This window comes from Primulina tabacum, chromosome 7 (assembly GCF_025594145.1).
Source record: "Primulina tabacum isolate GXHZ01 chromosome 7, ASM2559414v2, whole genome shotgun sequence".
Taxonomy (NCBI): Eukaryota; Viridiplantae; Streptophyta; class Magnoliopsida; order Lamiales; family Gesneriaceae; genus Primulina; species Primulina tabacum.
In genome coordinates this window covers 36,131,736-36,158,437 of record NC_134556.1, presented here as the reverse complement: position 1 = coordinate 36,158,437, position 26,702 = coordinate 36,131,736, and the positions used below count along the sequence as shown (strand labels likewise).

At 32.9% G+C, this 26,702-nt stretch overlaps 3 protein-coding genes across 4 annotated transcripts; all 3 read right to left on the bottom strand.

Moving 5' to 3' along the window:
* Positions 1 to 1,460: 1,460 nt before the first annotated feature.
* On the bottom strand, positions 1,461 to 4,631 carry LOC142551533 (abscisic acid 8'-hydroxylase CYP707A1-like). 2 transcript variants are annotated; one of them, XM_075660816.1, is made up of 9 exons: positions 4,395 to 4,631; positions 3,985 to 4,306; positions 3,733 to 3,882; positions 3,325 to 3,579; positions 3,134 to 3,223; positions 2,947 to 3,025; positions 2,720 to 2,825; positions 2,484 to 2,609; positions 1,461 to 2,287 (listed from the first exon to the last, which is right to left on the bottom strand). In XM_075660816.1, exons 1-9 carry the CDS (start codon positions 4,598 to 4,600, stop codon positions 2,161 to 2,163), a joined length of 1,461 nt encoding a protein of 486 aa, XP_075516931.1. In that variant the 5' UTR covers positions 4,601 to 4,631; the 3' UTR covers positions 1,461 to 2,160. The 2 variants fall into 2 exon arrangements, with proteins under 2 accessions (XP_075516931.1, XP_075516932.1); XM_075660817.1 differs by having other exon boundaries at positions 1,462 to 2,287; positions 2,484 to 2,605; positions 2,719 to 2,825.
* A 9,146-nt stretch (positions 4,632 to 13,777) lies between these two features.
* Positions 13,778 to 17,499, bottom strand: LOC142551535 (uncharacterized). Its single transcript, XM_075660818.1, has 4 exons — positions 17,002 to 17,499; positions 16,438 to 16,636; positions 15,318 to 15,449; positions 13,778 to 14,324 (listed from the first exon to the last, which is right to left on the bottom strand). Exons 1-4 carry the CDS (start codon positions 17,310 to 17,312, stop codon positions 14,202 to 14,204), a joined length of 765 nt encoding a protein of 254 aa, XP_075516933.1. The 5' UTR covers positions 17,313 to 17,499; the 3' UTR covers positions 13,778 to 14,201.
* A 3,146-nt stretch (positions 17,500 to 20,645) lies between these two features.
* On the bottom strand, positions 20,646 to 26,256 carry LOC142551532 (uncharacterized). Its single transcript, XM_075660815.1, has 13 exons — positions 26,126 to 26,256; positions 25,735 to 25,994; positions 25,371 to 25,545; positions 24,703 to 24,786; positions 24,336 to 24,577; positions 23,463 to 23,691; positions 23,179 to 23,343; positions 22,528 to 22,659; positions 22,230 to 22,343; positions 21,913 to 21,960; positions 21,263 to 21,341; positions 21,023 to 21,079; positions 20,646 to 20,844 (listed from the first exon to the last, which is right to left on the bottom strand). Exons 2-13 carry the CDS (start codon positions 25,926 to 25,928, stop codon positions 20,783 to 20,785), a joined length of 1,581 nt encoding a protein of 526 aa, XP_075516930.1. The 5' UTR covers positions 25,929 to 25,994; positions 26,126 to 26,256; the 3' UTR covers positions 20,646 to 20,782.
* Between the last annotated feature and the right edge of the window lie 446 nt (positions 26,257 to 26,702).

Here is a 26,702-nt window from a genome sequence, read left to right as displayed (position 1 = left end):
TTAAACCATATTTATCCTAGAATATAATATACTTTGTCCAATAGTTATATGCAAATTTCATTTTATTTTCCATCTAAAGAAATTTCGTGAAAATTTAAAATCGCTAACGGATTTGTGAGGAAAATTACATAATATAACTTTTTTTTTTTTATGTCAGGTCAATTCAGTTTTAGTCCTTCAAATTTATTTTTTCCTTCAAAATTTTAATCATTTTTCATTGAAGAGATGCTCACGTCAGCAATGTTTGTTGTTACGTCAGCGTTTTCTAGTGATACTTTATTTGTATCATCATATTTTCGGTGTTACATCAGCACTTCAATAAAAATAGACTAAAATTGAAAAAAATTCTCAAATTAGTGGACAAAGAATGTAATCGATTGACAACATGGTCAAAAATGAAAAACATATAAGTTATATAACCAATAAAATAATTTTCTCCAAATTTATCCATAAATTTTTTCCAACGACCAGAGGTATTTGAAGACAGTAGGAAAGAAACCATATTCCAAATCTCTTGTGATGTTTTAGTGGGGTCTATGATTTTTTTTTTTTTCTGTGGATCTAACATGTTACATTATTATTGATCATCGGATGTTCGGGTAATAATATCCTGATACTAACGTATAAGTTTTGACTGTTGTTGCCACCATTGACACGACTACTTTGTGTAGAGCTAGCAATACTAAAAAGATATTGGTGATATCCACGGAAAGAGCTCGGGTCATCCGGTTTATCCTAGTACTCGGGCAGGAGGATAGATCAGTAAGATAAAGGAATCAGGGTAAGAACCAACTTTGGTAAATGAAGTGCTTTTTTTATAGACCATTTTGAGGTTTGCTACAACCAGGAAAGCTGATCAGACTAGCACCTAATCAAACGAGCTCGAGCTATCAGCTTAGCCAGATCAATATAAAAAGACTTAGTGAATCAGGAACCATGTTTGTGTCCTCACATCGTGATCACTACTCGAGCACTTTGGGACAGGTGTCAATCCTGGGTCCACAGGTATGGAAGACCATAATCCGAAATCATTAGCATTTCATTCAGCACACATAGTGGTGACGTGACAAGACTAGAAGCGGTATGGACTGTCGGATAGGACGGTGTCAGAGGGGCAAGGCATGGGCATCCATCTTGTCATGAGAAATAGCCGACCAGTGAAAACAATGTCATATTACATTTTCTCATATAAATAAATACTCAAGTTTACTTGATCACAGAACACTGAATTCAATTAACATTTATCACAAGCACTCACTATATACTACATATGTAGCATTCTCATTTCCTTTGTGTGAATATTCGACTAACTTAAGTGTCGGAGTGACACGCTAAAAATTTTTCTAACGTCCCACTGATATTATTTGCTTTCCAAGTGTGCAGATCGCTCAACCCGATATACTCTTACCCGGTTGCCAATATTCTCAAGAAGAGAACACGATCCAACCTGATCAATTGCTTGCTCGACTCACCCAATTTACCAGGTGACATCAGTTATTATACTTCTGTCAAAATCACATCTGAACATGTATCCAATCAGTGATTCATCTGGATATATGTTCAAAGTTTTAGCCATCGATACTAGGAGATAAGGGAATATATTTCAAATGGTGTTGGCCCTTTGTGGCAGGGATCACAGTCGATAAAGCGGTACATGTTCTTTGTAAGTATATACTATGTGTAATATATATGCTGTCCAGCTTATAAGGGCGCCAGCCATGTCTTCTCTCTCGGTACTTAACCAATGAGACATGCACCACCTGTTTATATGCTGTGTCTCCGGTCAATCATTACTTTCGAGGACTACAAAAATATCGCAACACTTGTCTCTCACACATTCACCAACATCAACATCATCGAACTGAAAATGACAAATTAGCCAATAATTTACCACATTCCCATCACTCAAATCGTCACAAGACCAAAGTACACCGTGTCGATTATTGGTGACTTGGATCGAAATCTAATGGTGTGAATTATGAATGATGGAGACATTAATGGAATATTATCTTCTTGATTGATATAAAGAGAACTCTCTGTCTGTGGGGAAATTAAAAAATTATTTAATTAATATCCCCTGTGAGTTTGGAAATGAAAGAGCCAAAAAAATATGAAAGCTAAGTTTGGCTTAATAATGTGACATATTGCATGTCAACCATCCTATAATGGAAGCATGCTTGAGTTGGTGGGTTCTTCCTGTTTCCAAAACCTTGCTGGTAGCCCATGAAATGGGACTGGAAACGGATCATACTGAATCCCATCGCTTCCGGATCCCATCAATTCATACCTACAACCACAACATATCAGCAACAAGATTACATCAGACATCACAAATGCCACTCACCACAAGATCTCCATAGCTACTCTCCCAATATCGAGTCGACTGAGAAGGGGCGATATGGGGAAAATGGTACCCGAGGATGGTTTTTTTGGTTATAGAGTCTGGTTGTACTGTATGTATAGTAGGAGGTATGTATGTGTACCTGAATCGAGAGGATAGATGATGTAAAAAAATTAGCATCTCAAGCTTGGCGAGTTCATAACCAGGGCAGGCATGTACTCCGCTACCAAATGGCATGAAAGTGCTAGGATTTGGTGCAGTGTCCTGCAGTGTGTGGAAACATGAATATGGGATTGATAACAGGTTCACTAATCTGCGAAAGATTAGGCATAGGAATACTACATTATATATATAATATGGAATGTGCACGTATATACCTTGAATCTTGAAGGGTTAAATTTCTGAGGATCAGTAAAGAATTCTGGATTGCCATGAATATTTCTAAATAAGGGCATGACTTTCCACCCTTTTGGAATTAGGTATCCTGTATCAATATATACCCACTGATTAAGTTCCATTCCATGAAATTTTCGAATAACTTTGTGGCGAATTCAGTGGGGGGTGAAAACTGAATTAGCGTGAGGTTTGGCCTGTATAAAGTTCACCTTTATATTCTACATCTGTCACAGCCTCTCTAAATGCGAAAGATATAATGCTTGCCATTCTCAAACTCTCCAAAATCACCTGAAAAATCCACCTTTTTCATGAATTTTCCGCTGAAAGCATCTTTTCTTGAAATAACACACATCTTTAACATGCTTTCACGATCATGTACGCATAAGCATACTTTACCTTATATGTTACAGGCATAGTTCTCGTCTGATTCCATGTCAAATGCCTCGTCCCACAACCATTTGACATGTAAATCTCCCTCTGTTCAGCCTGCATGCACATTGCAAAGATTAATCGGACATAATCACTACACGCTAACGATCAAAGTAAACAAGTACTTTTCTTTAACGTGTCTGACTATATATATACACCTTGACAGCCTCAAGAATTTTCGGGTTATCGTGAAGGTACTTAATGACCCATGTCAAAGAACTAGCTGTAGTGTCTTGAGCCGCAAAAAGTACTCCAATTATGTTATCAGCGATTTGATCCTCGCTAAGAGTTTGACAGCTTTCGTTTTTCGAATTCAGCAAACAACTTAAGAGGTCCTTCCCTGCATCTGGTAGATTCTTTTCCTTTCTTTCTCTAGTAATGCTGTTAAGAATTTCACCTAGCCTCTTTCTTGCCTTCAACGAATGGATATATCAATCAGCAAGAATTAAAGACAGAAAACATGATATATATATAGTACTCGTCATTTCTTGGATCACTAGATTTTCAGTAACAAGGAGAATGACTAAACAAAATTTTTAGATAAATTCTTGGTGCAGTGTTCTTACCTTCATGGCTGTACGATATCGGGTTCCTGGTAAATTTGTTGGGAACGAATTGTAACCTCTATCAACTAGAATATAGTTCTTTCTCAATTCTTCTTTATAGTGAGGCTCCAAATTGCCAAAAATAGCCAATATACCGACTTCAAAAGAGAGCTGCACAAAAGCGGGCAAAATCAACAAAATAAAGAAACCAACTAATTTAACTTTAGAATGAACTTCTGATCATGCATGATATTTCATGTAAACAAAACCAACCCTTTTCATCTCACTGAAAGTGCTGATAACTCTGCCATTAGCCATCGAATTCAATGCAGAAACTGTTAAATCTTCGATGTCTGTCACGAGACTGCGAATCGCCCCCGGATACAACGAAGCCTGGACGAGCTTCCTAAGGCGAATATGATACTCATTCTGATGGAAAAACAAAGCCCAAGGCCCTATCAAATCTTCCTTGCTCTTAGGATATGTGGGTCTGAACAAGTTCGCCTGACTTATCAGCACAAACCGGACCGCCTCCGGGCTTGTAAGCATCACACAAGGACATCCTAGTATCTTTGTCTTGAATATTTCTCCATACCTTCAAAAAAAACATCATTTTTTTTAACTTTCTTGTCGTAAAGAAAGAAAGAACTTAAGCTAGAGAATTGAAAAAGAGAAAATCAAACCTTCTTTGCCTGTCAGAAAAGAAGACATTTGGACTTTGAGAGTAGAGTTGGAGCGTTTCTCCGATATAAGGCCACCCCATTGAACCTGGAGGAAGTGTAGACTTATTTTCCTGGTATTTTTTCTTTTTCCTCAATAGAACAACATAGCAATAAAGTATAGTAAAGAAGAATATTAAGACAAGCACAAAGAAAATTGATTTCTCCATGTTTTTTTCTTCAACTTTCTCCCTTGTATTACACATAATCTTGTACATGTTAATGAGAAAGAATGGAAGAAAATAATGGGTTTATATAGGCGGGAAGTTATGGATAAAGACAAAAGGAATTAAGTAAATATTTCTAAAAATTAAATTGTACCAATATTGAGATATCTCGTAACCTAAAAGTGAATTAAGTAAATATTTCTAAAAATTAAATTGTACCAATATTGAGAGATCTCGTAACCTAAAAGTGATTGCTTTATTTACTTGATATCCAGCAATTTATTTTTATCCATTTGCCGTTGAAACGTGATAAGCAATGCCTCAATAATAGTTTTATTTTAATATCGAGTAATTTTTTAATTTTTTTTTTAAACAGTCATGAGATTTATATTCATGAGATAGATCAATTCGATTTATATTTGTGTTAAAAATAATTTTTTCATAAGTCGGGTCAGATCATATATCCGTCTCACAAGATACTTAACTTTAAATTTTTGATTATTTTGATACATCAAAAAATGTTGATGTGACATCGAAATACATTAGATGTCAACTGTCGATAGTCATCAATATAAGCACATGACATCCTATCGTTTCGTCGATTTTTCTCAACACAAATAATTATTATGAAACCCATATCAGAAAAAAAAAGTATCAGAGTAAATTGTAAAAAAAAATAAAATTTCCCCCTGTCTTTTTAATATATATAAAAGGTTAAAATATATGTTTATAGTAACTCTTAGGAGCCGGGGTTGTACATATTAAACTTGAATACTAATATGCACTAGGAATGATCACGTGTTATGCACGTGGGTGATTAATAATGAAAAATATAATAACGAGATTTAGATAATTTTTAAAATCGTTTGAATAACATCTTGTTTATAAGTATTTATTAATCTAAATATATCAAAACACAATAAATAAAAATACATCATGACGATAAATCAAATATATTCACTTATTTATATAACATTTTTCAATTTGCATGATTATAACATAATGACAGCTCTCTCAAATTAACAAAGATATTTTTCATCCAAATATCATTCGCAATGAAAACGCAATAAAAATAAAATTAAGAGAATAGTAAATTTTACTAAAATCAAAATCATAATGTATTTAAATGGAATGCACGTAATAGAGTAATACTAATATAATCATAATTTGTATTATGTTTAAAACGCAATTGAAAATTGAAAATTGATAGCAAAATATTAATAATAGAAACATTAATTTTAAAAACAGTATTATCTAAAATATTATCATAATACATAATGAATCATAAATGAAAGCACTAAATTATAGAATAACTATTTATTTAATTATTACTTAAATCAATTTATAAAATTAAAAAAAAGATAAGATATAAATATTAAATATTCATTAACAAATAACAAACATGAAAAAATACACTAATTTTTGCAACAAATTTTAGTTAGCAACAAAGAAAAATTATGAGTAAATTGATAAATTCAATATGCATTAATATCCAAAGGCATTTAAAATGACAATAAATTATAAAAGAACCTATCAAAAAAATTATTGATTTAATTTGCTACATTAAATGAATAAGGGTATATTGGAAAATTCACAATTAAAAGTTTTATATATATATATATATATATATATATGTTATATATGTATATATATATATATGTTATATATGTTAGATAAACCCGGGCAGGGAGCTGGCGGTGCCTAACCCCATGTAATTGAGCCGGCGGGCGGTGCCTTCCCTAAATGCCCCAATGTCGCGGGCGGTGCCTCGCAAGTCTCCACAGTCCCCCATTGCAATAAATTGGACTCATGTCTTGTGTGGGAGCACTTCAGTGTACTATACATGAGCAAGCTCAAGAAAAGTCTAGAGACTTCTAACATTTGTTTACTGATAATAAAAGAAGATCACACGGTTCTTTTTACGTTGGGACTTCTTATGTCCAATTATTTAATCGACACGCATCTCTAACTAGAAATCTGAGTTGATCGATGCTATCATACGAGTAGTATCTTAACTCTAGCTTCATTCGATGGCTAAAATTATAAACTTTAGATTAGATATTAGGCGTTCATTTGAATTCTGATAAAAAATTTCATGGTTTTACGGACGAATGAATCTACGATAATAAAGTATTTCTTCAATATCAAAATGCTAACTAAAATAATCTTAATCTATGATAAACCAATAAATTCTTTCAATTAATTAATGTCGATTTTCCAAATAAATACACCAATTATAAAATTTCAAGTTTCTTATATATATATATTTATATATATATATACACACACACACACACATACATATATATATACACATACATATATATGATAAAATGCCTAGTATTAAAATAAATTTCGATCCAATAATAGTCATGATACTTTAACTTCCGTGTATGATATGTAATTGAATTATTCAATTAGATCATATATAAATATATATATATATGCATTTTAGAAGAATCACCTAGAGATATTGTAGAATGATCTTAGTTGACTTTAGTAAGACTAAATGATCTATGTTGATTTTAGTAAGACTCGTGCTCAATTAAAGTTATGTTTGTAAATGTTTAAAAATAATGATTATCGACTTTTATTTTACAACTTTACAAAAAAAATTATAATTATTTTTTAAACATTTACAAACACTATTTGATAATATCTAGCTTCAGCTTCTGTGCGACAGCCCATAACAATCAATATTTATTACAACAATAGAGCACACTTGTTGTATTCTTGTGACATATACAATATTATTAAACTATTCTGTAATATATTTTATTTGTAAACTTTTTAATGATTTTTTTTAAACTTGTAAAGACCCAATATCTGTTATTGTGAGACGGAGTTGTAACAACCGGTATAACGAGTATTTGACCATCATTAGTAGCCACTAAATACCCTTAAAATCGAGATTAACAGCCATCATATCTGTATTTTGATCAAGCTTGCAACAACTATAAAAATCAAGAAAGAAGAATCCAGAAATGCAGCTCAAAATTTGGAATTCGAAAGGGTGAGTTGTAACAGTCAACTCAACTGGTCATTCAGTTCAACTGGTCAGCAACTGGTTCAGTTCAGTTGGTCAACTGCTGGTTCAGTTCAGTTCAGTTCAGTTCAGCTGGTCAGCTGGTGTGCTGAAATCAGCCTAGCTGATTTCAGTTTGTGCAGAACCAGTAGCTTCATCGTCATTTATCAGCATCTTAAGCTTCGATTCAGACTTTGACTTCTGAAAGTGATTTGTAGATCTTCGTCTTATCTTTCCAACGCATACTGAATCGCTTCGTTTCGATAACCGAGCTGAGAGATATGACCAAAATACCGCAGCTGCTCAAACCCAACTGATTGCTGTTTTCGTGTGATCAGTTTGGTAATTGAGCGATCAGTTAGACTATGATAACATCCGATTTTGCCCAACTGATGTGAAATACGATTTGTTCCAAATTGAGTTTTCTAATCAGTCCGATTAGCGGATTGTCATTTGGATAATCCAGTTGAGAGATATCATCAAAATACCGAAGCTCGCCAGAAATTCAGTTTGTGCAAAATTCAGTTTCAGCTTGCTTCTTGTGTTTGCAACTTCACACTTGAGTAAATATGTTAGAAACACAATAACAAGTTTTGTTAACATCAAAATCAAGATTGCGAACTTGAAAAGTTCCAACAATCTCCCTCTTTTTGATGATCACAAAACTTGGATAAACAATCAACTCAAAAGGAAAACTTTAGATCTTAGATCAAAAGTTCCAACAATCTCCCCCTATTTCCCTGATGAACCTGCTTAGTAAGGATATCAATCAAACTAAAAGGAAAACTTTAGATCTTATAGTTGAATTGAATTGGAATGGATTAAGACTTAAAATCATTTATTTCCATAAAAATGTATCTAAAATGTTATTAATCATACAATATTTTTAAAAATTAATATTTTAATTCTTAAGTTAGAATATCATTTTTTATCTCTCTTTTTTCATGACAATATAACCCGCAATCGTTATTCTTTCATGTGCACTGGACAAACCCTCATATTAATGCAGTAGTCTACCAGCCACGCTAGATAGATAAAACACACCGATCTAACCATGTGCATCAAGTTCACCCGAAAAAATAGTGGTAGAGAAATCAAACTTGACACCATTTAATCACTATATCATCTATTGGTTTGATGCACTGCATATCAACTGCTGGATTTCTTATTTTCAACACATCTCGTAGCTGTGTATTGAAATATTTCACGTCAAACCATTGACCTTTTGAAATTATCATTTTCAAACATTTGAATTGGTGCAAATTTTCTACCACTCCCGATGCATTGCTGACCAATTACGTTCAATCAAATAAATTGTATAAACTGGGCAACACACACACATTACACACACTCTAAAAGAAACACATGTGCATTGTACGTGAGAAAATATATTAAAAATATGTTTAACAAATTGTGCTAATATTTAAAGAAGTTTGAGTTGCTTCATTTTAAATAATGTTAAAATTTTAAGTTGTCTGAAGTCTATAGTTTTTTATACGGCTTGATAGATGCTACCAACTATGTAGTTTTCTTGTCCACGCATCATATGACACGTGTGCTGAGTGATGAATCATGATCACTCATCCATACATTATGGTTGAATGAGTTATCATGATTTATTCACTCAACATACGTCTCATATGCTAAGTGGATAGGAACATTACCATGTAAGTAGCATGCACAAAACTTTTTTATACTAAGTCATTTTATTATCCTAAACTTATCCAATTATGCGTTCTATCACAATTTTGTTTTCAAAAATTTTCCCGGCAAAAAATAAATTAGAAACCCTGATAACCATAAATTTTATTTCGTAATTATTGGATAAATTAATTATTTCAACTAATTCATAAATTATAACAAATAAATCAAATAACTAGCCTTAAAAATAATATTATATACATGATTTTCTAGTATTTCGATTGAAAAACACCAGAATCAAATGACTTCTTTTTCATAATTAAATATTTAAATTTTATTGAGGCAGCAGGAAAAAAGTGAAAGCAATATTGAAGAAACGCAAAAACAACATAAAAAACTAATGAAAAATGAATAAAATTCTGGAACCAATTTTGACAAATAAATAGTAAAAAAACAATGAAAAAATAGTTATTTGTTTGCACATTGAGTGATAGGATCGATTGGTAAACAAACTTTGAGCTATAATAGTTTAGTTATTGAGATATTGAATATCGAAAAATTAAATCGAGTTTGATTTTCAAACCAAGCAAAATTATCCCCTGTAAAAACTGATTAAACATTTTGAAAAATATTTAAAAGATATACAACTTTAAAGTGTAAAAACAGTTTGATTGAATCATTTTATCAAACATTTGATATGCAATAATTTGATATTTTAAGAACACATAAAATATTTCAACAATACATTTTCAAAACAGTAGCAATAACTAAATACAATAAAATATAGATGCATAAATTTCTTTAATGGTTGTTGGAATAATAACAACTCCTATGTCATCTCTTCTTCCACTTAGGAAGGTATCACTAGAAGATTCTGATTTATACAACTCTTGTACAAACTCATTTCAACTTAATTCTTATCTCTTGCCTAATTGAAACTCTTATCATACTCGATTGTAGGATGCAACCTCACAATCTTCAAAATGTTTAACGTCTCTTATGTCAAGACTACAAACATAATATTTAATATCTTTGTGTGAAAACTCGTTCATATAAACTTTGAAGCTCAACTCTCACATCTATGTGTGAGTGATTGTGCGTGGAGATTTAATCATTTACAATGTATGTATATCTCAATTGTATCATCGCACTTGGATTTGCTTTCATTCTGGCTAATTTATGTAGGTTGCTCATGTTTTGAATCTTCTTCCAAATATTGTATTTAATCTTCAAGTTGTTGTATGGTCTCTAAGAATGATACGAATATTAGATAAAAGAATATGACTGTTAATAAAATTTATGTTTCATTGCTAACATTGAAACATTTATATTCACGCTTCTGGCCACTTTCCTCGTCTTTTGCTATTTTGGGCTCTATTGGATGCAGCCTCTACTAGTTTTCAATAGTCATCTCTACTAGTTTGAGTTCTGCTGCATTTTGGTATCTACTGCTTTTCAACACTCGTCATTTCAGCACTATTGATTTCAATAGTCATGTTTTTGATATTGAAACGAATCATATTCGTGTTATTGTTTAGTTGCTGAATTTGACCGCTAATGATTCTAACTGTTACTGAATTCTACTATGTTGATTTAAGGTCCGCTAAATAAGCTTCGTTGATCGGATTTTAGCATTGAAAGCGTAAACAACTTGAACAAGTAACTACATATTTGAGCAAATATGTTAGAAACACAATAACAAATTTTATGATCATTAAAATCAAGATTGTTAGCGTTCTGAAACCCAACAGTAGACATAAATTAGTTTAGTTTTCCGCCAAAAACATTTTAGAATGACACTCTCATCAATTTTTTCACCATTTTTGTAAATTGTTACCACCACCATTCTGCGTATGAATTGATAACCTATGATTGGTTTGAACTCGTTGGACAATAATGTCTGCAAGTGCCAATTTGTGCCAAAAACCCACTTGTCCTCCACCAAAACACTTCCATTGTTATTGATCCAACTCTTTTCAAATACATTACCAACTCCTCACCCTTGCCTGCTAATATTTGTTCATCACCCACGGCAAAATCCCGTTCAACTGTCATTGTGTTACACAAAACCTGCAAACTCGAACCCATTTCGGGGATGTTTCAAACTCTCAAGTCTGTTTTACAATACCTTCAGTCCCTCCTATTAGATTTTTTATCTGAACAAAATAAATTGAAAAAAATCAAAATTACACACCGAAAATATTGAAATCTCAGGCTCTCCGCTTAGTGTTTAACATCTTATCTACATAAATATAAATATATGAGTTTCATTTGTGAGATTACTATTATGACCTCTTATTTTATATTTTGACATAATTGATGTGGTTATTTTAGTCATTATCCATGTTAAAGTTAATAGACATACATATAAATATATGAGTTTCATTTGTGAGCTTACTATTATAACCTCTTATTTTGCATTTTGACATAATTGATGTGGTTATTTTATTCATTATCCATGTTAAAGTTAATAGACACACATATAAATATATGAGTTTCATTTGTGAACTTACTATTATAACCTCTTATTTTGCATTTTAACATAATTGATGTGGTTATTTTAGTCATTATCCATGTTAAAGTTAATAGACATACATATAAATATATGAGTTTCATTTGTGAGCTTACTATTATAACCTCTTATTTTGCATTTTGACATAATTGATGTGGTTATTTTAGTCATTATCCATGTTAAAGTTAATAGAATTCAATTCGTTTTAGTAGTTATCATTTAATTTTATTTATGTTAGTTTTTCATTTGTGAGCTTACTATTCTGACCTCTTGTTTTGCATTTTGACATGGTTGATGGGGTTATTTTAGTCATTATCCATGTTAAGATTATAGGATTTAATTCATTTTAGTAGTGATCATTCAATTGTATTTATGTTGGTAGAAATTGATGTCTTGTGATATTTATTTTTGGTTCAAGCGTTTATTATGTTCTTATGACCTTTAATATTACCTTTTGTGTACTTCATTTAAGTACATTGTGGTTTGGGCCTTGGTAAAATCCATTATTCTATTGATTTATATTTATTGTTTTTCTTTATGAATGATATTTGGATGAAAAAAAATCTTTTCTGGTTTTATAGAGTTGTTATTATGTCATAATCAAGTTGATTCAAAAGTTTGTCATATGAACACGTGAACATATATGTATGGTCATGATGTTATTTTATCTATTGCGTTTGATCTATTTAGATTGACAAATCCTCTTAAACATGATGTTGTTCAAACGATTTTAAACAATATCTAAATTTCGTAATTATGTTTTGATTGTCATTCAACCACGTGTAAAACACGTGCACTTTCCTAGTCTAGCATACATAAACAATAAATGGGTAGTGTATCTTGTTTTTAGACGGAATGGTTTCATGACCTCATTTGATAACAAAACCTATATGAATGGATCAAAATTCTGTTTAAATTTTCAGATCACATATATTTTTAAAATTCTGTTAAATTTTTCTTCGATGGTGAAATATAAAAAGAGAACATTAATTCAATAATATACAACTAAAATATTCAGAATGACGTTAACGACACTGCTTTCTCGAAATCACAACATTATAATGTACAACCTCCATTAAGAATAAAATCAGGTGGTGAACACAATAGTTTTACAGCTGTTTTGATGTATTATGTTTTCTCGTGTATGTGTATGGTACGTGAAACAATTTAATTTACAGCAGGAGGGATATTCTAAAGTGAATAAATTATTCATCGGAAGTTTTTGTGCATTAAGTTGTTGACGTTACGCCACTTAATTTTGTTGCTTAGATAGGTTATAAAAGAGTTACGCAAGATTTTAACAGATAATATTATCTCTGTTGAGGACAAGGTTGACGGTAAGAAAATTATAAAACTGATCTCTAAGGATATAAAACAACAACATCAGATAGACACGCACTTTCTCATACTCATGGGCCTAACAACCTGACTCATTAGTACCCAAGTGCAATTAACAGTCTGACCCATTAGTACCCAAGTAACTGCACTCTGCGTTGCCATAAGTATAAAAATATATTTTTACACATTGGCTAACAGTTATAACTTTTGACCTAATGAAAACACTTGATCTTAATACAATTAAACACGACATACTGAATATAATGTAAAGACTTGTAAAAAAAATTAAAATAAAAAGATAGTGTCAAGATTGGATCTTTGGATGTCTTTTGGGAAGCAAAAGGGACTACAATTTATTTACAGCTCTCTTGATTTTTTGGCACTAAAATGTAGAGATTGTCCAAACTTTAGAGCTTAGGAGGATGGTTAACAGTTTGCTCACTAATATATCGAGTACTAATAATTTAATTGAACAAATTTAAGCCGTACGTTATAATTGATCAAGCCCCGGTTGACTCATACTTGACCGAAACTAGCTAAAGCACAGTGTCGACACAAGTATGAGGAAGTTCATCGAGTTTAACGGAAGCCCGCGCTAGAAGACATAGTAGAATGTGAATTAGAAAATATAATATAATGCGTCACAAGACATGAATACGTAAAAAAAAAGGAAGAGGTAACTTTCCCTGCATATGAGTCATTGTGCTATTCAAGTGGTGAACACAATAGTTTTACAGCTGTTTTCGTAACCTAAAAGAAATGCAAGTGTTCTTGAAGAGATGGGATTCAGACAGGAAGAAAGTTACATTCTTTTCAAAAGGGAGGAACAAAATAAATCTAGCTTTATGCGTGTGTTACTTATTTTGGGTATTCAAATCTTAGGAGCCACAAACCACAGGAAACAGGAAATGGGTGCACGAAAAACACCCCGTGGAAAAAGGCGAGCGTTACTCTCTGTTGTCACCTCCCGAAAATTTTCTAATGACGCTGTCCAATTACACTGTTGATGTTGAGGCCACCTTGCTAAAATTTTCAGAATGTTATTCCTGTGCAATTGGACAGCGTCATTACCACACAAATCCAAACCTTCAGGCTCTCACCACACGAGTATTTTCAACCACGGGCACCCCAGGTCCGTATATCAGCTGGCATCTATCATGGAATGAATTAACTAATCGAGACACCACCTCCTTGAAGAACATATTTGCCATCTGTGAATGGCCAATATTAAAGAAAATTGAGTTCATTAAAAGAATAGGTATCAGAGATGCATTTGCTTTACTACGAACAAATAAACTGCAAATATACCTGAAACATGAAACAAACAAAATCGAGAGAGAGAGAGAGAGAGAGAGAGAGACATTTTACATCAATTGATCAGGAAAAAAATTTCACTCTGGTTTTCTTCTTGTTTATTTGTTAGTTAGCATGCCTTCCTTCACGTACAGTAAAAACAAACATGTTGATCACAGTCATTCTATGATGATAAAGTTGTGTCAGTGGCTCGGTATATATGATGTCTGTATATTTGGCTGCCCCACTTTCCTTGAGGGCATCGGAATTTTTATCATCTATCCGATTATACGTTCAAATAATTTTTACAGAAAAGCAAGGACAAAGTTGTCCCCACCAAAGTTTCATGGAGATTTCACACATTCATGACTTGAACAGTACTTGTAAGTTTGTAACATATGCCAAAGAAGAACTTGCAATCTGCTTTAACTACGGCTGATGGAAATGATCACACATGACATAAAGTTAATGACATACAAAGAAGCAATAAATTTATTATGTTAAACCGAATAAATCTTAAGGTCAATTCAAATCCCATAAAGGTAAAAGTGTCTGAGTGGATTAAATTTGAGTTGAATTTGTCCGTGCAACCAGTTACACGTGATTTTTTGACTTAAATCATTCCTCGTACGTCAAAATAAATGAATGTTTCTATGCAATCCCGTTGAAAATAATGTTATCATAGCATGGTGCAAGTTTTTCTTCGATTAACAGATACTTTTTTATATACAGTAAATGCAGGTTAAATTTCTGTGTTGCTATCCAGATATCAAGCATCAAAACATAGGGATGTCACTACATAGAAAAATTTACATATTATTGAAAGCAAAAGTATGCCTAAGTTCATGTAACAATAGGCTTGGAAGATTACAATAAATTAATGATCAAACATGAAGTTGTTCAAAACTCACCTGACGGTAAAACGGCGACTGAAACTTAAAGTCCACCAAAAAGTGAAGGTCACAGCTTCCCGGTACCGTTCCCGGATTGAACTCCCAGATATTTATCAAATGATCAAAAAGACTACTCTGGGATGAGGTTGTCTGAAAAAAACAAGGCACAGAACACAACAGGGTCAACTACTACGCAGCATCAAGAATGTTGACATAAACACCCTACGATGCATCATGTATGATGGATCATCTCAATCTCAGGCACTTAAATTTACTGCTATGATTTCTCAAGAAGCCTAAATTCTCAACTTTCAAGCCCCAGAAGAATCAAATCTGTATTGGAATATTCTACGACATAAATTTCTCCTGACAACCCACACCCAGAAGAGCCGTAACATTCTCCCAAGCTATTCACTTTGTAAACTAATTGTTATTCATATTGGTGACATTGAACATGTAAAGCAAATGAAAGACGCTAATGGTTACAAAATTCTTTAATAACGAAAAAATATTTTTGAAGCTTATATGCTGAAAAACCCAATACTATTAGCCTGGTCATTATTGTCTTTAAGCTTAACATGAAGAGCTCATGGTCAGCTGGTTCATGCACTATTACCAGCCAGTATAGCTATATATTATTTCCAACCTGGCACTCAGGATTCAATTGCAAAGATCTTTTAAGAAAAAAAGAATGCTCAAACGTGGTAGTATGCAACCAGTTACGTCAATACAATGAGGCGAATGATCATGAAAATTACAAAAACATTAGCAGTAAATATTAATATCACAAACATTCTCCACGAGAAAAAGATTGAGAAAATAAGGAATACAAGTGAAACACTTGTCATTGTCTTTATGCCTAAGACCAAGAGTGAACGGCCAGCCAGTTCGTGCATTATTACCACCAGGTCTAGCATATATGATATTTCCAATCTGATAGTCAGGACTCAATTGTAAGGGTATTTTCATTAAAAGAATGCTCAGTCTTAGGCATTTGTAACTAGTAACTTCATTCCCAACGAGGACAATGATCATGAAATTTACTAAATCATTAGCAATAATTATCAATAACGTAAATATACTCCATAAGGAAAAGATAAAGTAATGAAATATAAGCCAAACAATAACTGATTTTCACCTTAATAAATTTCGGTTTTTTCAGCTCGACGTGTGATATATAACTTTCAACAAGAATTTTGAACCCAATTTTTAGCTCAGCATCAAATGATCCATCATCAGGGTTACGGCGAGATATCTGTGACCGCTGACACCACGGAAGAAAATCTTCATACATGTCAACAGCAGCAACCACATTGAACAATTGTTCAGGTGAATATCTAAATATCGAAAGACAAATTAGCTCAAACAGCCAGCGATTACAACTATCTGATTGTGTATGACATTCACAAACTTGAAATTAAAAGGTGAAATTTATTGGATATGAAATCCTCTGAAGCATTTCAAAATTCATAGGTATCCATAAAACTGTTTGTCAATGCACCTGATGATCATAGAATACAATTAAAAAATTACTGAGTTCAAACACAGAACTTCAAATGTTGCAGTTAAAGATCTCATTCCAAATTTGAAACTGTATCTTCAAACCATGGAATGAATATTCATTAATTGCTTAAAACAGCAAACAAAAAAATATAATGCGATAAAACAATAAATAATCATTACCAATTGGGACGGAACTTACCCTAGAACACGTCTTTCTTCATGTACTTTGGATAGCATATTCCCAACCTCGCCATCACCACATCCCAAGAACCGCCTTTTTTGATTTTGAACCACGATACTAGCACTAGAATTTTTTCCATGATCCCGGAGATTATAATTCTTGTAACCGTAGCCAACAATTTTATCCAGCGAAGAAAATGCATCGGTTACAGCAATGCTAGTCAAACATCGAATCTGATCATAACTGGCACGATTAACTTTCTTCTGCCGGAACAAATTCCGGTGCGAAAACAAACGCGCCATCTTCGATACGGGATTAAATTGAGGCATTGATGGTAAAACGAATAGATCTCTTCGTATTGGGAACCCTAATTAATTCTTAGTTCGAACCCGGGTGTGAATTTTGGAGAAATGTGAGGGGGGAAAGATCGAAGATTTTACGCAGGCGAATGGAGTCGAATTGAATTCAGGGGATTCTACGATTTTCGGACAATAAAAGGTTGTGGTGTGATCTGCCATTTGACAATATACACGTAAATTAGAAAATTCGTTGGCTTAAAAAAACAATAGATGTTTGGGACGTTGCTTTCTAAGTACACTAGAAACAGAAGAAATAAGAGGTCTGGCGAATGTAAGTTTGTGACTTTTGGCAAAAATTTATGTGAGGCGATCTCACATGTTTATTTTGTGATATACATCTCTTATTTGGATCATTCATGAAAAAAAATTATTTTTTATGCTAAGAGTATTACTTTTTATTATGTATATCAGTAGGGTTGACCCGTCTCACAGATAAAGATTCGTGAGACCGTCTCACAAGAGACTTACTCGTGAGTTATTACATTAGTTCGAAATTTATTTGAAAAATAACGATTACGGGTTCTATCATGCTAGAATGATATAATTTTTTATGTCAATATCCCAGATTTTGGAAGAAATCTCGAGTTTGAAAACCAATTATAATTTAAAATTAAAAGAATTTGTTAAAATAATTTGTATTGTAATATGATCAAGTTTAAATGTGATTTTGGGGTACAGATTTATAACGATTTTGTTTCAAAATAATTGCGTTAGTTAATTATATATTATTTTTGTGAGAACCCGAATTTCCAGCATTTCAGCAGCTATGCAAAACTCCAGCATAAGTTAATATTTACAGCAGCTAGCAATATTCAGTAGCAAGGGAAAATTCCAGCAGAAGCTAACAAGTCCAGCATCAGCTGATATTCAGAAGTTGATATTTTCCAGCAGATATAATCCAGCAGCAGAAGAACGAGATTCCAGCAGACAGTTACTAATCCAACTCATGACTTGTAACTGAAGCATTTAAAATGGAATCAAGGCTGTTAAATGCAGATTATGACCATTAATAGGGAGCCTAACAGTCAGATTTCGGCCTATAAATAACAGCCTCAAGTCCCTGAATTGGTGTTACACAAATCTTGAGATTATTACTGAAATTAGAGCTAAGAGAGTACATTTTCGAAGCTGTAAAATCCAGTAGCAAGGCAAGCAGATTTCCAGACTTCAACCGAAATTCTTTAAGCAAATTACTGTAAGTGGGCTTATATATAAATATCTTGAAATCAGTTTGATAATTCTGTTTTAAAATACATTTTCTGTATGTGTATTTCTGATATATGATTTTGAAGTACTGAAACTCCCTAGTGAACTAATGGTAGGAATATATATTCTGAACATTTCTGAATTCTGATTCTGGCCTCACTCCTTAGAGGAGAGAACATATAGGGGACTGATATCAGTTTAGCCATGAAATTCACTAACGTGCTCAGTGCTTACTAATTCTGATTTCTGTTCTGAAACCTGTGATTTCTGAATTCTAGTTTCTGTTCTGAAAAGATGAGTTTCTGTATATTATTGTATTACTGTTTCTGTTGAAAACGATTTCGAAAACTGAGAGTTATTCTCGCCCCTGCTTACTGAGTGACAATCATATCACTCACCCACCAAACCCATCTCAAATAAGAACGAGAAAAAAAAGTTAGAAAAAGAAGAGCAGATTCAATTTTGGGGCTGGTGATGAAGATTGTTGTTCTCAGTTCTAATTTATATTTTAAATTCCGCTGCATCTGTTTAGATATTGTAATTCTGGTTTTACATTTCCGCTGCAAAATATTATTAATTGAGTTGTATCAGACATTGAATATTCAGTATTATGAATAAAAGACTGGTTTCTGAATTTTGTACTTCTGAGGCTTGTTGTTTTCGAATGTAAATTTGAGAGCAACGCCGGTGTCAACCAACCCCCGTCCCGGGACGTGACAATTTTTAAATTTTGATTCAATTAATTTACCCAAGTAGGGCATTGATTATGTAAATTTTTGTCAAGGATGGCAATTTCCTCCAAAGTTGATAGAGAATCTGATATTTTGTCAAGGATGGCAATTTATCCGATTAAATAAATATATAATCAAATATGAAGATATTCGAGTATGGGAATAGAGATGGGTTTTAAAGAATCTTACTCATACATAACTCGTATATCTTATTAAATTAATATATATCTATATATATATTTTGTTTTTCGACTAGACGTAACCTATATGTTTATTGAATGATATTAATTTGATGGATGATGAAAATTATTAGTATAGAGTTGGTGCTATTTTTTTAGGATAATAATATTATTATAAATTATTTATAATATTTTGTTATTTCTTCTATAATGTTTAATATGATAATTTTTATATTTATTTTTTCTCTCATTGTTCTCGTCAATTTATTAAATATTCACAGCTTACTCGAAATAATTTAAATTTGAGAAAATTCAATTATATGTGGTAATAGAATATTTGAGTAAGATAATAATCCGATGATGATATATATAATAAATAAGAATGGAAATCATACCCGATCATCATTAAACATTTTCAAATTTACGAAAACTATCTATTTTTAGGCAATGGGATTGAATATTCAATTCAAATATTTTTAAATTAATTGAATTCACTTGATTTACATAAATATATAATTAGTTTAAGATGAAAAATCTATTTTTAAGGTGCATTCTGCTGCGTGTATAATGTGTTAAAAATATAATTTAAAAAGTATTAATGTAAAACATATATGTAATCAGAGGTGCCCAATAACAGATAGTATTACTGAGTTGTTCCATTGCACGTGTCAAAAATAACTCGTCGACACCAATATTTTTTCCCTGTCTGCTTCCTTCCTTTTAAATCAAAACACACGTGTTACACGGACAATCGAAGTAAGGGGGACGTTTAGATTTTTCAAGATGAAATTAGCCAATCAATTTCAAGATGAAATTAGCCAATCATACATTTGATTTTCTGACATGTGTCCAAAACAAACAAATATCAGACTCAAGACACCGACCATTGTATCTGAGTTCTTTCTATTCATGAACATGTGTCACAAAACACAACAAAAACGAGATAATTAGCAAAATAACATTCCTCAAACTTTGTTTTCGAACAAATATGAAAACAAAGTTTGATAAGTTTGTTTTTCTAAATTTTCAAACCATTTCTGGCATGAGAAAATGCAATCAAAGTGAAAAGTTTCGAGCTTTGATTTAATGGCGTTATTATTGGCTTGAATAATGTTGAAAGAGTAGTTCTTTTGCAGATGTAATAACTTCTTCAATTCAACACACTTAGCTGTACATACAAAAGAAACTTAAAAGAACGGTCCAAAATTGAATCAACCTGCAAATTGATCGATTCCTCTTTTTATACAGAAAAAAAAAAGCCGCTTCTTGCTTTAAAAAATCAAAATCCTGTGTAATAAATTCGAATTAAAGTATTTTTTATGTATCAAATCAGTGGTTTCGTGGGATCATCTTCAGCTATTACATCGTCTTGAAGCTCTATCTGACCTGCACTTGGAAAAAAACAAGACCAAGATTCAAACTTACCTTCAGCTCAGCCATCAAAATAAAGAAAAGTTGGGCTGAAAGATAATATTTTTGGAGCTAGAACGGCCATTTGTTAAAATCTACAAGGCTCATGCTGCCAACTGTGGAAACTGGAAAGAATGTGAAAAAACCGGCGTACCAAATAAGGAAACCAAGGATCGAGGCTTCGAAGATTCATTTGAATTCACCTCTATCCCTGCATGATCACCAAAGTGTCGTAATATCCATAAGAAAAATGTGAAGATTAAACGACTCTTGAATTTTACATATGTCATTGAACCATATAGGAGTCTAGGCATGTGAAGTCTTGTTCAAGTCAGGATTCACTTAGCGTCTCAATTCCAGTTGAAAAAACAATCAAACTTGAATTGGAGTGTACCTGCAGTGCCAGCTGATTTTATGATATCTGATTTCTTGTAAGTGTATCCAATAAAATTGGCATCTTTTGATGTTAACATCTGCTCAAAGAAATCACATCAACAAAATGATTATTTGACTACCATTCTGTTAACGGAAAAAAACCCTAAAACGATTCCTAACACAGACTCAGAATTTCGTAGTTCCTGTCTTACATGGTATATCAGAAAGAAATAATCGAAATATAAGGAAACGATGACGTTTTTCCAAACTATAGTTTTCCATATGGCATTTTATTTTTCTATTAAGCACCATATTGACAGTGTTTCAATAAAAGATACATTCTTTCACACACAAATACATACAATCTCTCACAAGAGAACTTGTATCTTATTTAATCCGGCCACACATATTTGAAAATCCCAATTTGTAGTGGAAATTGATGTTCCAGCTTAACAATTTATGAGCACAAGATTACACGTGAAGCTATTTCATTACTTCACATGAATAATTAAACATACCATAAGTCTAGTGGTAGACTAATCTCATATATCTCTTGTAAAGTATGCCAAATATATATAGCGATTCAAAACAAAGCCAATAATTTTCCGATCTCCTATTGTTTTAGAGTATCTGTTGCCGCAATAAAAATGGAAAAGACAGCACTTTTACCTTCCTCCAAGGTCCTACTCTTGGCGCGGTAGATGGTGGATTTTCACCCTGATTAAGAGCCATTAAGGCACAAAGAGTTGAAAATAAATAAATAAATCTTCATGACAAAAGTATAAACTCGTTAAAAGCTACAAGACAGAAGCTTTGCAATTGTATTAGTAAATGAAGACAACAGCTTGTTGAAACGGCCAAGAAACTCAAAAAAATTGAGAATTCCACGTGCTTGCTGGGGTTGACTCACAATACGCAATCAGACAATTACATAAACTTCTCTTGCAAACAAAGTCATCTGATAAAAATTGACTCTGAACACTCACTTCATCAAATTTTTCAAAATTCTGTGTGTCCAAATCTCCATTAACAGTAGGCTTGTATGCAGCTTCAGTTTCATAAAGTGCATCCCATTTGATCCCTCTAAACCAAGGATGTGCCTGACATTGAAAATAACCAATTGAAAAAATTTACATTAAAATATAACTTAAATTAGATCAGCAAAAACTTAAAAGTATCAAGAAGGATGAATATGTATTTCTCGAGTCCATTTCACGAAACAAGAAATAAATCCAAGTTATTACAGATATATTTCCTCTGGAAATGCGTTCATGCATGGCATACCTTTATTTCATCTACGCCTCTGGTCCCCAATCTTTTATCAACATCACATAGCAAATGACAAATCAGATCCCTCGCTTCATCTGCGATTTTGGGTTCTTCCGGGAATTTTAAGCATGTTTTCCAATTTATAATCTGATAAAAAGAGAAATAAGACATTTCAATAAAACAGAGGGATGCATTAAAATTGCTAACAAAATTATAAAGGCAATTCCTAACTTTCCATGTCAGCAAGGTGGCCCCGGCAAATTGTGAGTCTGGATTAAAGATCTAAATCTGTTACACTTATTTTAATATTTTTGTATTTAATGGATTTGAAGTTCAATCCCATTCCAAATTTCATTCGATTGCAAATAAATATAATAAATTTCAGATTCTTAAATTTTCACTTTCACAAAAATCTAATGTTCTAAATAACGACCGATGCGAACGCCTAGGCACAGCCATCGACTGCATCGCCTTTGCCTTACGCTCTCAAAACATAACAGCCCCAATCACCCACATTTAATTTATGCATCTCTCACGTGATTTTATATTATCATTTATAAAAAATAGTAAAAAAATAATAATTTCAACAACCTAGGCGGCCGAGGCGGCGCCACTGCCTACCGCCATTTACAACACTGCAAAAATCCATCACTAAGTTCGGTATACCTTACGGCATGTCATTCGGGGGTCATCAGAACAAAAGGGGGGATAGCCTATGAGCATCTCATACATTATTGCCCCCAAGGACCACCAATCACACTCCATTCCATATCCTTTTTTCAATAAAACTTCAGGTGCCATATAATCCAGAGTCCCAACTGTAGAATATGCCTGCAAAGAGAGTATGTGTATTATGCCCTCATACAGAACACTGCATAATAAGTTATAAATAGATATGATTAGTTAAGGGAAGAACGGCCCTAAAAAAATAAACAAAAAAAAAAGTATACCAAGGCACGACGATTGCGTTTCCATTGTTGTAACTGCTCTTTTGCCATTAACCAAGGAGCATGATTAGCGCCAGCACGCCCCTCTTTCTCAGTTTCGGAATTTTGATAAGTAAGATCTTCGTCTTCTAACAATGATGAATATTTATTTTCCAGTGGCTTACACAAGCCAAAATCAGATAGCTTTAGGTGTCCGTTTCTGTCCAATATCAGGTTGTCTGGTTTGATATCCCTGCAAGCAGAATAAATTTGATGTGGGTTCATGTATTCACATAATACTGCAAAAATAGGTAAACCAAAAGTTCAGGGATAACAGGGCTACACAAGCAATCATCGAGCTCGATTGGCATCAAATTTTCCATGTTTCATAACGGCAAGAAAACGTGTACTGCTATGTAGGAAGAGTGGACAGAAGAAATAAGGGCAATCAAGATATTGTTCTGGTTACATGATAATTTTGATCTTCATAATCTGCAAATCCATAATTGAATGACAGGTGCACGATACTATCTGTTTAAATTGTGAAGGACAAAGCATAATGAAATATAACATCAACTTATGCCGCATATCCAAAGATAAGATAACAAAAAGTTAGCGTGACTGACATAATTTCAGTCAGAACCCACGTCTTATTTACAAGTCACTGAACAAAGCAAATACTTGTCTTCTTGCGCTCAATCATAAATACCTTTTGAAATCTTTTCAAAACTACAAATTTATCATATGCAAAAAGATACTTCAACTTGATAAAAGGCCAGGCCTTTCCTTTTCTTTTCTTAGCTAAATTTAATTTTCTTCAAAGTAAACGCAATCCATATAGTAAACTTCCTAAGTTGAATTCATCAAAAGTTTCAAATAAAGGTAATCCACACATACCTGTGAACATAACTATGCTGGTGAATCGAATGAATAGCGAGAATGCTCTCTGCCATGTAAAACCGAGCAACATCTTCGGAAAGGATATCCTCTCGCATCAATAAGGTCATAATGTCACCGCCAGGTAGATATTCCATGATAAGATATAAAAACTCGGAATCTTGGAAAGAATAATAGAGCTTCACAATGCACCTACTATCAACCTCCACTAGCAGATTCCTCTCAGACCGGACATGCTCAACCTACAGAGGATAATTCAACAATTATCATTAATCAACATGCACAATTGTTATTCTACAATAACATTCAGATCAACTAGTTGCAAATACGATTATATTCAATTTCAACTTTTTGTCTGCTTTCACACCTGTCCACGGCTAAGCATCTCTGACTTCTTCAATTTCTTCATTGCAAATATTTCTCCAGTATTTTTTGCTCGACATAATCTGACCTGCATTACCTCGTCAAGTCACATAGTCGTACTCTAACATACAAAGCATGTTAAGTGATTATTAAATGGTACAGCGTCAAAGCCGCAAACATAAGTGTGCCTTTGCAATACAGAAGTTCTTGTTGAGGACACTGGACATATAAATATTAACCATGTGTTTTAGTTGTACAAGTTGGGAACTTTTCGAGCCATATTTTATTATAGAAAGGTATTAACTCCAACAACTAAGTAAATGATAGCGCCTAGCTGAAATTTTCTAAAATCTAAATGGAAAATTTGTTTTGATCAAATAAAATGTCTTGTTGTCGGTTGTTTATTAACCGATATTACCAAGCCAATCCTTTGTGGTTGAACTGTATATCTGGAAAAAGTCGATCATTCTATTAATTATCTACCGGAGTATCACCACTACAGTTTGCTATATCTATAATAATCTTGGTAAAATAAGAATTGTACAAGAATTGTTCCTTTAAATTATTGAACTGCATCTCCACTCTCCGGTGAGTAGATTCATTCCATATCCAGAACCCCGTAAGGACTCTAAGTTAAAAATCAAGATGCATCAAATGAAAACGTCAACACACCTCACCAAATGCTCCTTTACCAATTATTGTCAACTGCTCAAAGTCATCAATCCCTACTTTATGCCTCTGCAACCTCATATACTCAGTTTCCCTTTTCTCCAAATTTCTCAACATTCTCTCTTCCTCTTCACTGGAGACTTGCTCTTCCTGTGCCCTTCTTTGCAGTGCCCTCCTCCTAAAAATCACACGTACAAACAGAAACAAAAAAATCAACAAACACCCTTTAACATAGATTATTGTCACTCAAAATGAGATATTATCAGCATGATTATCTACTTTTTAACCATTTTTTAATAAATCCTTAAAGTGTTCAAATCAAGTAATTTAGCGGTAAAATTGAAGAAATAAAGCACCAAGATTTCACCTTTCTCGGCGATCCTGCAAGCCTTGCAGGTGGTTCTTGTAATGATTCTCAATGAACTGTTTGGCAGCGGCAGCTTTCTGCCGCGTCACCGGCGAAGAAACCGATACATCAGGCTCTAAACAGAAAGCCCGATCAGCCTGCAGCTTCATTTGCATACCCTCCGTTCTCACCGGGCTTTCTCCATTGCCCTCCATTAATTTGCTCTTTCTCAGATCGAGTGCTTCACAAAAACAGTTGTTACGACAACCCACTTCTCTTTCCTTGAAACAAGAGGATATATAATTAAGGAGGCAAAAAAAAAAAAGATACTACGATGTGTGTAATAAATGAGAAAGGGGTTTGGTGGAAACTGTGTGTGTTAAATACTGGAGGCGATTACGAGGTAAAGTACCTTAAACAGGAAGAGAAAAAGCGAGAAAAAAGGGACAAAACGGAAGCAGTTTCTTGATTTTTGTGATTTCGATGAGCAATGGATCCTGGTTGTATTGTCCTTACGTATATGATGGGACTGTGAACTGGCAAAGTGTGCAAGCAAAGGTTTAGCTGTAAATCTGACTGATTTTTTGTTTAATTTTCAAGCCTAATTTGTATTTTCAAAGTTGAGTCAAGCAAATGTTTTTTGTTTTTTTTCCATATAATAATTTTTTATAAAAAAAAAGTTAATAAGAGTTTTCAAATCCATGTTTTTTATTTTCTAAAATGGAAATTCGATATAATTCCAAGACAAACAAATGATTTTTTTATAAAGTATCACAATCTTTCCAATATTAAAGATTCACACTTGCTTTTGGAAAAAATGTCATCTGAAACTAACAAATCTTTCCATATATTTATGTTAGTATTATTGTCTATGATGAAACAATTCATTAAATATTAATTCACATTTTATTTATTTATATATTGATATCATTGTTTGGTGAACTTGAAATACATCTTTATTAATATAAAATACAATATAAACATGTAAG